General features: G+C 37.7%; 1 protein-coding gene across 1 annotated transcript; it reads right to left on the bottom strand.

The window, feature by feature from the left end:
* Nucleotides 1–6,135: 6,135 nt before the first annotated feature.
* LOC137065565 (troponin I, fast skeletal muscle-like) lies at nt 6,136–12,095 on the bottom strand. The gene is made up of 7 exons (XM_067437258.1): nt 11,991–12,095; nt 10,930–10,961; nt 10,790–10,826; nt 10,149–10,277; nt 8,691–8,780; nt 8,362–8,538; nt 6,136–6,423 (listed from the first exon to the last, which is right to left on the bottom strand). Exons 2-7 carry the CDS (start codon nt 10,935–10,937, stop codon nt 6,337–6,339), a joined length of 528 nt encoding a protein of 175 aa, XP_067293359.1. The 5' UTR covers nt 10,938–10,961; nt 11,991–12,095; the 3' UTR covers nt 6,136–6,336.

A 12,095-nucleotide genomic window follows, 5' to 3' on the forward strand; every position in this document is an offset into this window, starting at 1 on the left:
CACCATCACACGTCTCCCCTTTTTATGGTAAGGCACTACACAGTTGGTTTGCTAGCCTCTTGAAATATCCACTTCAAATGTCTGCCAATTACACCTCTTAAAATAGACTAATGGAGAAAACAAATTTCCAGATGTCAGGATAATGAAACTAACAAGAAGAATTAGGTCATAATGGTTGATTGATATGATCAGATAAGGGCTTACAAGGAGTAGTTCATTGACTAAATAAATTGCTTAAGATTAATTGCAGGGTCAAAATTTATCCAAATTAATACTGGTGTTAAAGATTAACACTTATTTTTGTGCTTGTAATGTTAGTTTCCTTTTTTGGTTATAACTAAGAAAAAAACTTTTGAAGAATTGTTTGATGCTTCTCTCTAGCCCCAGCTTTGACTCAACATGATCCTCTAGGTTGCAAAGTCAGCAATGCTGACTAATATACATAAGATCATTTACAAATACTTACACAGTTGTTAAGCTGGTAATGTACTATTTTAAGAAACTTCTCAGAATGCATTGTATGTTGGTCAGAGATCCTTGACATAGAGACTGTTTTATAAAATGTTATAAGCAATTTTCAGTTGAGAAAGATTCTCCACAACCTCAGTCAAACAATTTAGATGATATAATCCCATGTTCATTAGTCTTTACTAATAGATTTGTCTGCTGCTTTTGACACAGTAAACCACCAGATCCTCCTGTCAGCCCTCATGACAAATGGCATCTCAGACACTGCACTCCAGTGGTCCAACTCTAAAGGTCATAGTCTTACTTGAAGTCTTACCTTTCAGGTAGGTCCTTCAGGGTGTCGTGTGTCAAAGTCGCATCTTGCTACTGGGATGCCTCAGGGCTCAGTGCTTGGACCACTTCTCTTCTCCATCTACATATTGTCACTAAGATCTGTAATTCAGAAACATGTTTTTTTCCTGTCACTGTTATGCTGATGACACAACTCTACCACTCATTCCAGTCAGATGATCTGAAGGTAGGTGCTCACATCTCAGCTTGCCTGACAGACATTTCTTGCTGGATCAAGGACCACCACCTTCAACTCAACCTTGCCCAACCCAACACTTCTTCTCACATTTTCTCCATTCAGCCAGTTTCATCATATGGTTCATCAACAATAACTCGACAGTCAGGAACCTTGGCGTTGCGATCGATCAGTTGAACTTCACAGATTGCCTGGTCTTGCATATTTGCCTTATACAACATTAGGAAGATCAGATCCTTCCTATCGGAGCATGTTATACAATTCCTTGTCCAAGCTCTTGTTCTATCGAGACTGGACAATTGTAATGCTCTCTTGGCACGTCTTCCTGCAACGCCTGCACACTCAAACCTCTGCAATTGATCCAGAATGCTGCATCAAGAGTGGTCTTTAAAGAGCCGAAGAGAGCGGACGTCACACCTCTCCTCATAAACTTTCACTGGGTGCCAATTGCCACTTGCATCAAATTCAATGCACTGATATTTCCCAACAGAACAACTACTGACTCTGCACCCCATACCTAAACTCGTTACTTCAGACCCACGTGCCATCCGGAAGCTTGTGTTCTGCAAGTGACCGGCACCTTATAGTCCCATCACAAAAAGGCACAAAATCACTTTCACAGACCTTTACCTGGACTGTACCATACTGGTGAAATGACCTGCCTAACTCAACTTGAGCTGCTGATTCTTTAGCCATTTTAAAGAAATGACTGAAGATGCATATTTTTTTGGGAACGCCTCTGCGTGATTGCGTCGTGACGTGCTGTATGGTATCAGTCCAATGGCGTGACAGAACATCAGAGGTTGGTGACATCATTCTCAAATTACATCAGGCTACAGATTTGTCTCTCCGGGCCACTAAGGAGACGGCCAAGTCAGCGGGCAACGTAGAAGCATCTTTGGCTGAACCTCGCAGTTATGAAAGATAAAGAAAAGAGCTTTCTCCTGTATGCCCCTTTCTCTGTCTCCTACGGGCCTCTTCAGTGACTTCAGTAAATTCTGTCACAAGAGGTTTCAGGAACCAAAAAACAGGAGGCGGCATTTCAGAAATTCCTGTCACAGAGAGCAGCAAAAGCAGAGTGCCGTGTCCCATGCTCCCCCACAGAAAGACTGGGAGGCGCAACGCTCTCAGGTGAAGTCCTTGAAGGAAAATGGATCTGAGGACCGTTATTGTTCTAAGAAGCCTTTGTCTAAGACTGCCACTGCCAGGCTACTGAGCGTATGACCCTCCGGGGGAAGGTGGACCCTCCAGCTCATTATACGGTGCCTGTCTTCCCTCTGTACCCTCAGTGGGCTATTCTGCTAACCCCACCTCTTTGCCAGGGCAAAGATGTTCACAGCGAGTTTCTACCCGAGGGTTGTTGGCTTACTCCGAGGAGGGCTCTAGAGCAGTCAAGCCAGTTGTTCCCTGCTTGTTCAGGGCACTGTGCATGCTGTTCGAAATACACCAGAAGCCACTGGAAACTTCTAACAAATATATCTCACTGGGTCCTGCAGACAGTCAAAAAGGCTACACCATTCAGTTCAGGTCTCGCCCACCTGGATTTAGCATGGTCCTGCCCACAGGGGAGGCTCTGGTTATGAAGCAACAAGTAAAAACTCTTCTTCGTCTTGTGAAAGGTGGCTATAGAACGGGTTCCTCCTCTTAGCAAGGAGTCTGGGTTTTACAGCTGGTACTTTATTGTCCCAAAGGAGGGTTGGGGGTTATGTTTTATTTTAGATCTTTGGCAACTGAATCGGACTGTAGGAAACCTCAAATTTAAAAGGCTAACTCTCAGCAAATCGTGTGACAAATTAGGTCTGAAGACTGGTTTTTCACGATAGATCTCAAGGACGCATACTTCCACGTATCCATCCTTACACAACGGTCCATTGAGTCTCACAGATGACATCCCAGGGCCGTTTCATCCCACTTTAGATGGGTTTGGCTTCCCATAGTTTCAAATGCAATGAAGGATACAACAGATGGATCCTTCAAAGCCTTGCCTATCCCAGAATTCATTGCGCTCCAGTGATGATTTCAACTTACGGTTTCAACTTACTACAATATCAAATGGTACGGGAAAAAACAGCTGTAGCTGTAGGACTACTGTAGCTGTTAATATGTTGTGGGCCGCAGAATTTTTTTGTTTTGTTTAGTTTTTTTGTTGTTGAAATTTTCATTTTAAACTAGAAAAAGTGTCTTGTTTCCTGTTTAGCATAACAGTTAAATTTGTTTGTAGATTTTCATTTGCTATATTTGCTTGCAGAATGTTATATATGTGATAATCTATATATTGTACATTAAGGGTATAATAACTGAATTACCTTTAATGGACGAAAGTTATATCCAATACAAATTACTGCTGGCCATCTTTCTTTTTATTAACAAATTTAGTGAAAAGTATGGTTTATATAAATATAAACCATAACCAAAAGTATACATTATCCATATATATATATATATATATATATATATATATATATATATATATATATATATGGATAATGTATACTTTTTCAGAGTATGGCTTTGATATAAATCAAGGGCATATATCTACTTCAGACCCTTTGACATGTTTGTCTTGGATTTTGACCCCATGACTTGAAACCAATACGGCCATTTGAAACTGATATTGACATAAAATCATTGCAATGCAGTTTTTAAAAATAATATACTAATAAAAATCATAAAGTACACTAAAACTATCTAGTCCATGTCATTGTCAGTTTTATAATTAATATGTTAAAATAGTTATGGTTTAGTCATACATAGCTTAAGATTCTGGACAAAGACATAATGATACAGGGAAAACAATCAGTTGTCAAAGACAAGACATATATTATCCCTTTCTTGTTGTACATTTTGTTACAAATTTGATGGTGGATACATCCATTTTGAGCAAATGAAATCATATTCCAAAATATGCTCCTCGTAGGAGAATTTGGTTTCTAAGTGTCGTGTCAAATCATCACTTCATAAATCATCAAGCAACACTGCACCGAACCGGGATACATGTTTATTCTTACGAGAGATCAGCTCATCACATTCATAATTCATAAAATATTAAATATTAGACTTAACTAAAAATAATTGCCACAATGGCATGTTAAATGCCATTAAGTTAACAATAAAAATCAAATAAAATCCAAAACTGCATGACATTTACAAAGGCAATAATAAAGATTTGTATTATTGCAGAATTAGTATGTCATCACAAGCCTACCAAACATTTAATACTCCAGTAGACAAACACCACTTGACGGTTCATAAATAAATAGATTTTTAAATAGTTTAATAGCGGAATTACAGTTTTAATCCAGAAAGCAGGTGTTAGGTCCACCATTAGGTCCAATAAAAAGGGTGCATGTTAAATCCTTCAAATCCAAGGTAAGATTCAGGGGAGTCAACCAAGAGGTGCTCACCCAAAGAAGAAGGCTGGATTCACACGTGCTGTTGACAGGCAATGAGGGTTTTTAATGCCATTCTCTGATGGCTCAGCAAAACCTCAGATTTCTCTTTAAGGAACTGCTGTGTTGCTAAGACCAGTGGATCAGAGCACACATCTGAAATTCATACCACAAATACCTTCCACGTTCCCTTCTTAAAAATAGCCTAACCTTTAAAGACGTTCTTTTTATTTGCTTATTATTTATTTGCTACTTAGTGTTTCCGTTGAATTTTCACCTCTGCTAGTAATGCCTACTTTCACTTATGAATCTAATAAGGGGGACATACAGATTTAAATAAAGAAATACACCAGAACATGCTTTGGGAGATGACTTTACTCACCCAGTGATGCATCAAGACATATGCGGGACATCATTCTGCAAGAATTATAAAATAATATAATTATATTTTACCCTCACACTGGATATTAATCTTTGAAAGACAAAAAGAAAGTTATGTCATGACAACTCTCAGAGTGTTTGGCATAGTAACGGATACGGCAGTGTTGATATATCTTGGCGGAATAGAGCTGCTAGAGCTTGCAACTGCCAATACATCCTGACATACTGCAGTGAGCAAGTAAGACGAGCTGCTGCCGTACAATATAGTACAATCAGCCTGCGCCATCTAGAGTTTCATGACAGAACTTTGTATTTACTTTTTTTTTTAAACGGAAGGAATCTTACCTTGATGATAAAACAACAAGCAGCAGTTGATTTAGAATTAAAGTTAGTTGTATTGAATTATAGTTTTAAAACAATTTTGTGTATAAAGTTAAAATTATACTTTTTACTTTCACACAAGGGGAAAGCCTCTAGCGATAGTGTCTAAAGCATGTGTGAAACTAGTCTAATCGTGATTGGTGTTGCATCATGACGGCATAGACACAGAAGCTTCAAAGGGGAACCCGCACACAACAGAAAGTATGGCAAGTGACAGGCAGTATAAGCAGTGTGTGTCTCACTCCCCCAGATACATCATGGTCGAGGACACACACTCATCTGTGTTATCTGCCTCGGAGCGGAGCATGCACGGGTAGCTCTCAATGGTGCTGTCTGTGCAAATTGTGAGCTGCTTCCACTCAGAACGCTCCGCTCCCGCCAGTCTCGCTCCCCCAGTGGTTCGAGACCCACGTCTGCCAAGGTGGTGCGGTGTTTACAATCATGAGGATCGCAAATTGAGCTGGCTGAGGGATTCTGCCCTTTCTCAGTTCTCAGCAGCTAACTGTATTAGACCCACTCAGGGTACAATAGGTTTATTCCCCCCTGTGTTAGAACCCAATGCTTAAATGATCTAGCCGGTGAGTTAGATGTTTTAAGCGTCAAGGCAGGAGAATTAGAGGACCAGCTTTTGAGGAGCTGCTGGCGGATTTGACCAGAATAGTGGCCAAGTTAAACATTGAATGGCAAAACAAAGTTGATGAGCTCTTCCTGAAGTCTTGGTCACAGCCTTTGCATCTGAGTCTTCCTTTCTTTCCCGATCTCGACACGGAAGTATCGAGATTGTGGAAAAGGCTGTTCTCATCATGATTATCGAGCCCGTCGTCGTTCTAGAACTCGTGGGGCTGCTGCCAAGGAGGCAGTCCGACACATTGGGTGCCAGCCTCTCACACCTGCAGCAGAAGAGTGTTGCAATCCGAACCCCCCGCCACTATTCAAAGAGTGGAAGGGAGTGGAAGAACCCAAACGTGTGTAATAAAACAAACATGAAAATTGATTTTCCTCAAAAGCTTTCATTTAATGGTCATGGCTCTGCGATGATACACAATTCTCTTTCAGGACGTACATACTGCATGAAACAAATGCTCATTTGAGGCACTGAGAGCTAAAGACGTAAAACTATTGCGAAAAGATAAATGATTGCGTAGCACTGACGAATTCCTACAACAGTTAAACAAAGAAATGTCCAGGAATTTAGGCCTCGCCCTCAAACATCTTCTTCCTGCCGCCCATACCGGCCTTGTCCTCAACGTTCTTACGCCAGTCACCGACATCTGCAACCTGGATTATGAGAGAGGAATTGAGTGTGAAGGAATGGTATTTAAGTTAAACACATATAATGTGTATATACAATGTTGCATAAACATCATTGAAGAACAAAGAAAAAAACGTTCTGAACGACATGAACAATTTAATCTGACAAAAAAAATGTTTAAATGTAGTGCAAAACAGTTTCGTGTTTGTGTGAGTGTGTGTGTCTGTATTCCTGTTACATAAGGGTTTAATCACTAGCTATGTTTCTGTGATCCACCTATTTTTGTGTGAATTTTTATATATTGCATAAAAACGCTGGATAGAAACATCAAGATGCGCATAAATTCTAATTGAACTTGTGAGATCAGTCGAGGCAGATCATTTTTATCTAGTAGGAAGACATGCGCATAAACTATGATGGAAACTTTAATGTAAATTTACTTAAATAAATACCTCAATATGCATCAAAAGACTTACATGACTTTGCCACAACAAAGGATGTGATTGATAACTGGAATCACTGGAATCATCATAGGGGTTGATTGTAACATTTTTAATAAAATGTTACAACTATCCCCAGCCCTAACAGCTTTAACTTCACTAACTGTTTTAGCATGTGGGTTTGAATTATTCTACCATTCAATTCAACTGAAAATGTTTACTTTCTTACCGGAAAATCCCTTTTTTGGTCATAAAATCTACAAATTTGCTCACAGTCACATGCAATTTATCCTGTGAGCTCAAAAAAAGATGGACTGTATGATATTAAGCATGTTACCACAGCTCTTTTCTGACCTGTCAAACTTACAGTGTTACAAATGACCCCATGTTACAACTCTCCCCAGTCTCCCCTAAATGTTCACCTATATGCTACAAGCAATAAGTGACTTAAGGCCAGTTAGGGGGATTTGCCAATGGTAAAATCACTGCAGTGCACGGCCTCTCGTGGCTTATGGAATTATTATTTAGGGGAGAGCGGGGCACAAACTAACACTTTTTGACTCTCTCAGTTTGTGTAAATCCACTTGGGGTTCAGAGTATTTATCTTTTCCCACATTAATTTCCCACATGTCTAGTACATTTATGTGGTTTTGTTTCATTTATACAGCGTATACTTTTTTCTTGATTTACCCCAAAAGAATGGAAGTGAAACGTGACAACATGCCCCATTGGTAGGGGCACATTGTAACGTGACCAAATGACAGCAATGATACCTGAGATAATCAAAAAAATATCCTAGATAAACTGAAATATTTTGTCAATAAAATATAATTACTTTTTAAATAAATTACAACTTTTTAAAATACAATAAGGGCATTTTTAATAATTAAAAATATTTGACAACAAACACACCTCAAAACAGTTATACAAGGTTAAAACATAATAATAATAAATCATCACTGAACATTAACTCTCAGCCATTATTCACTCTTTTCTCATGGTTTCTCAAAATAATTAATAAATATATAAAATGTATAATCATATTTCCAACAGGGGCTCATTGTAATGACAACATTTTGTCACAGTTTGACAACATGCCCCACCTGCACAACAGGGATTTAACCCCAGATTGTGTCTTCTGCTGTTAGAGCAGCATTAAAAACGATCTCAACTGTTAAATAACAGATAAAAGATTAAAATAATATCTGATTTGTCTTATTTTAAATAAAGATGAAAAATAAATTTAAGTAAGATATTTATTTTGCTATGATTAAATAAATGTTCAGTTATATCTTCCAAAGATTTTGTCATTTGTAATTTTGCTCTAAATAATGTTGATATGGCAATTAGTAAATGGGCTACACTAAGTCTCGTCATCCTGGCATGTGAGGATAGTTTTAAAACATGCGTGTTACAACTAACCTGCATTAGGTTGTGCCACATGCTCCCCTAAATCCATAACTATTCACATTGGTTTTGTCTTATAGGCACAAAGGAATAGTCAAACCGTCATATTTCACTCACCTCCTCTTTGGTCTCCTTCTTGACTTGTTTCAGATTGGATCTCAGATCCAGAGACACCTTGTGTTTGGAGCCCAGCAGAGCCTGAAGCATCTGATCGGCAGACAAGCGTACTTTCTTCAACGCGGGTTTCTTGAACTTGCCGATCAGGTCGACCACCTTGATCTTCAGATCTTCAATCTATACATACATTAGACTGGAGTCAAAACGGACCTCAGAGAACCAAATATATAGACTCAACTGAAAGATCTCCATCAACATCATCATCATCATTATCATAATAATAATAAGGTATGTTTGAGTATTTATTAGTTTATATTGGCAGAAGTTACCTCTTTGTCTCCCTTGCCCACTTTAGCCTGCAAGTCGTATCTCTCCTCATCAACCTTGTCGATCTGCTGGTGAAGTTTCTTGCACAGTTCCTGAATGGCGACGTTGAAAGAGTCAAGCTCTCTTTTCTAACCATCTGTCGCATTGTAATGTTTCAAGAGTATTCAATATAACTTTTATTATCCCTAGGTTATCATACAAACCTGTTTCCAAAAAGTTGGAACACTGTACAAATTGTGAATAAAAAAAGAATGCAATCATTTACAAATGTTAGTGAGACATTTTGAAATTGCATGCCAAATATTGGCATATTTTAGATTTCATGAGAGCTACACATTCCAAAAAGTTGGGACAGGTAGCAATAAGAGGCCGGAAAGTTAAATGTACATATAAGGAACAGCTGGATGACCAATTTGCAACTTATTAGGTCAATAGAACAACATATGCTGCCATCCAGACGTTGTCTCTTTCAGGGAAGACCTTGCATTTTCCAACATGACAATGCCAGACCACATACTGCATCAATTACAACATCATGGCTGCGTAGAAGAAGGATCCAGGTACTGAAATTGCCAGCCTGCAGTCCAGATCTTTCATCCATAGAAAACATTTGAAACATCGCATTATAAAGAGGAAGATGTGACAAAGAAGACCTGAGACAGTTGAGCAACTAGAAGCCTGTATTAGACAAGAATGGGACAACATTCCTATTCCTAAATTCGAGCAACTTGTCTCCTCAGTCCCCAGACGTTTGCAGACTGTTATAAAAAGAAGAGGGGATGCCACACAGTGGTAAACATGGCCTTGTCCCAACTTTTTTGAGACATGTTAATGCCATGAAATTTAAAATCAACTTATTTTTTCCCTTAAAATGTAATTTATGTTGTATTCTGAATTTTTTTTTTAAAAAATTGAAACTTCCACATCATTGCTTTCTGTTTTTATTCACATTTAGTACAGTGTCTCAACTTTTTTGGAAGCAGATTTTTACATCACTGAGACATCAGTGAAACATCAGGCCAGTACGGTGACTGGGAGGGGACCTGTTTGAATGTCATATTAACTTAATGTGATAAGTTGTGGCCACAAGATCTTTTTGTCGAGGTAATAACATCATGTCCTGGTCATGCAATGTAAAGTCTTAGCCTCGAGATCATATGTCAAGGAAATATGATATGTTGATATGTATGATATATATATGTTGGCCATTTAATGTGTGCGTGCGTGCGTGCTTGTGTGTGTGTGTATTTGTTTGTTTTAGGTAATGATAATAACCCTGGAGTTTATAATAAATCATAGAATTAATGTTTTAATGTTCTTAAAATAATCTAACAAAAAATTACAAATTAAATGTAAACAAATAAACATCTAATTTATGTACATGTGCTATGAGAGAATTTACTTTCAAGGAGTTTTAAATCATTTATCATTCTGAAAGTTTGGTGAATATGCTCACAGACCTGCAGTTCTTGTGTAGATCCGGGCAGGGACAGAGGAGGGCAGTTTTCTGCCATGTAATTCTCCTTATCTACAATGTACTGAGCGGCTTCTTTCTCCATAAGGGTCTTTGCAATGCTAAGCACCAAACTCTGTGGGGCAAATAAATCAGTTAGACCCTGAATTTCACTAGAACACATACTGAAAACATTAAAGCAGTCAGAAAAAAGACACTATTGTAAAGATCCATGTAATCACATGACATGCACAGTTTTCTTTCCCATTGAAACAGGAAGTATAGGTGGGACATTTCGAATTATTATTTTTTTCTTTATGTCAAAGCCATGCTGTAATTTGTTATATAAAAATGTCCTGGATAATCCAAGCTTTATAATGGCATTAAATGGAATTGAAGCCTTAAGATGCGCATCCATTCATTATAAAAGTAATCCACACGGGTCTGGGGGGTTATAAAGGCCTTTTGAAGCGAACTGATGAATTTGTGTGAGAAAAATATCCATATATTTTTATTATATTATATTATATTATATTATATTATATTATATTATATTATATTATAATATATATGTGAGTGGGACACGACCCGCCCACTTTTTAAGACCAATGATATCAAAAGCATCTGTGCGTTAATTACTCCACCTACCTTGAGATGGTGCTTGCGGCTCGATGTCATCTTTTTACTGTCATGGATGATGAAGAAATTTAAATTTAACAAAACAAGAATAGATTCCCATTTATTTGATATCAAATAAACTGAATAAAAACAGATATTCATATACTCACTCAGACATTTTGGCACCCTGTTTTCTTCACCCCTGTACAGAGTGCAAAACAGAACAAAAATTTAGATTTTTATATATCAACAATGCATAATATGGTGTGCTTTGTAATATTTAATCATGATCCATTCAAAAGTTATTGTGATATACGCACTAAGAGAGATTATGTTATATAGAGTGGGATATATTTTCTGCATTATAATTTGAAACGAGCACTTGGGAATGTCTTGCGATGTCTTGCCAGAAAGAGGGGTGTGAATTTACCCCTCTGATATCCAGTATCCCAGACTGCTTCTGGAATAATCTATCTAGATGCCAACAATACAACTAATCTGACACCCTGTCTGCAGTCAGTCTTGTGTTTTGCTGCATTCAGATGTCTTGCATATTTATAACAGATCCCTTAAAAGCTTAGGATGGTGTGAAAGAGATATGTAGGGATGGTTTCTTTTTTCATTTCTTTTGTGCCAATTATTGTTTATAACATTAAATGGATAGTTCATCCAAAAATGTAAATCCTGTCATCATTTATTCACTCTCAAGTTGATCCAAACCTGTATGATTTTCTTTCTTCTTTTGAATATAGATTTTGAAGTTTCTGGTCCACATTGATTTCCATAGTTTTTTTTTTTCTAAGCTATGGAAATCAATGTGGACCAACAAGAAAGAAATTAATTCAGGTGTGAAACAACTTGAGGGCTATTAAATGATGACAGAATTTTCATTTTTGAGTGAACTATCCATTTAATGCTATAAACAATAAATATTTTACAAATACAATTCACCACCTACAAAATCTGTCACCACCAGAGTGGCATTTCAGCAATGTTCATACAAACATTTAAAATGTAATTCTTTTGCCAAGCTCATTTTGCCATTCTTGCCAACACGCATTGCAAGACATTAAACTGGCATCTAATTCAGTAGAAATAAAATAAGATTAAATAATTTGTGCACAATACTCTAAAATGACACAACAGCTCAAAAACAAGTCAAGCATTAAAAAAGCATCTTTCGATGAGACAAAATGGAATCAAACCGTGAAAAGTTAGATGTTGTCCTCACCTATGTGAGAAATATAAGCAGCAGCTCAGCCCTGAAAGAAGAATGTCTGAAGGAAGCAGACCACTAGCAGCAGAACTGCGTTTAAGGACGGTTTATAAGGCTGGC

The sequence above is a fragment of the Pseudorasbora parva genome, chromosome 25 (assembly GCF_024679245.1).
Source record: "Pseudorasbora parva isolate DD20220531a chromosome 25, ASM2467924v1, whole genome shotgun sequence".
NCBI lineage: Eukaryota > Metazoa > Chordata > Actinopteri > Cypriniformes > Gobionidae > Pseudorasbora > Pseudorasbora parva.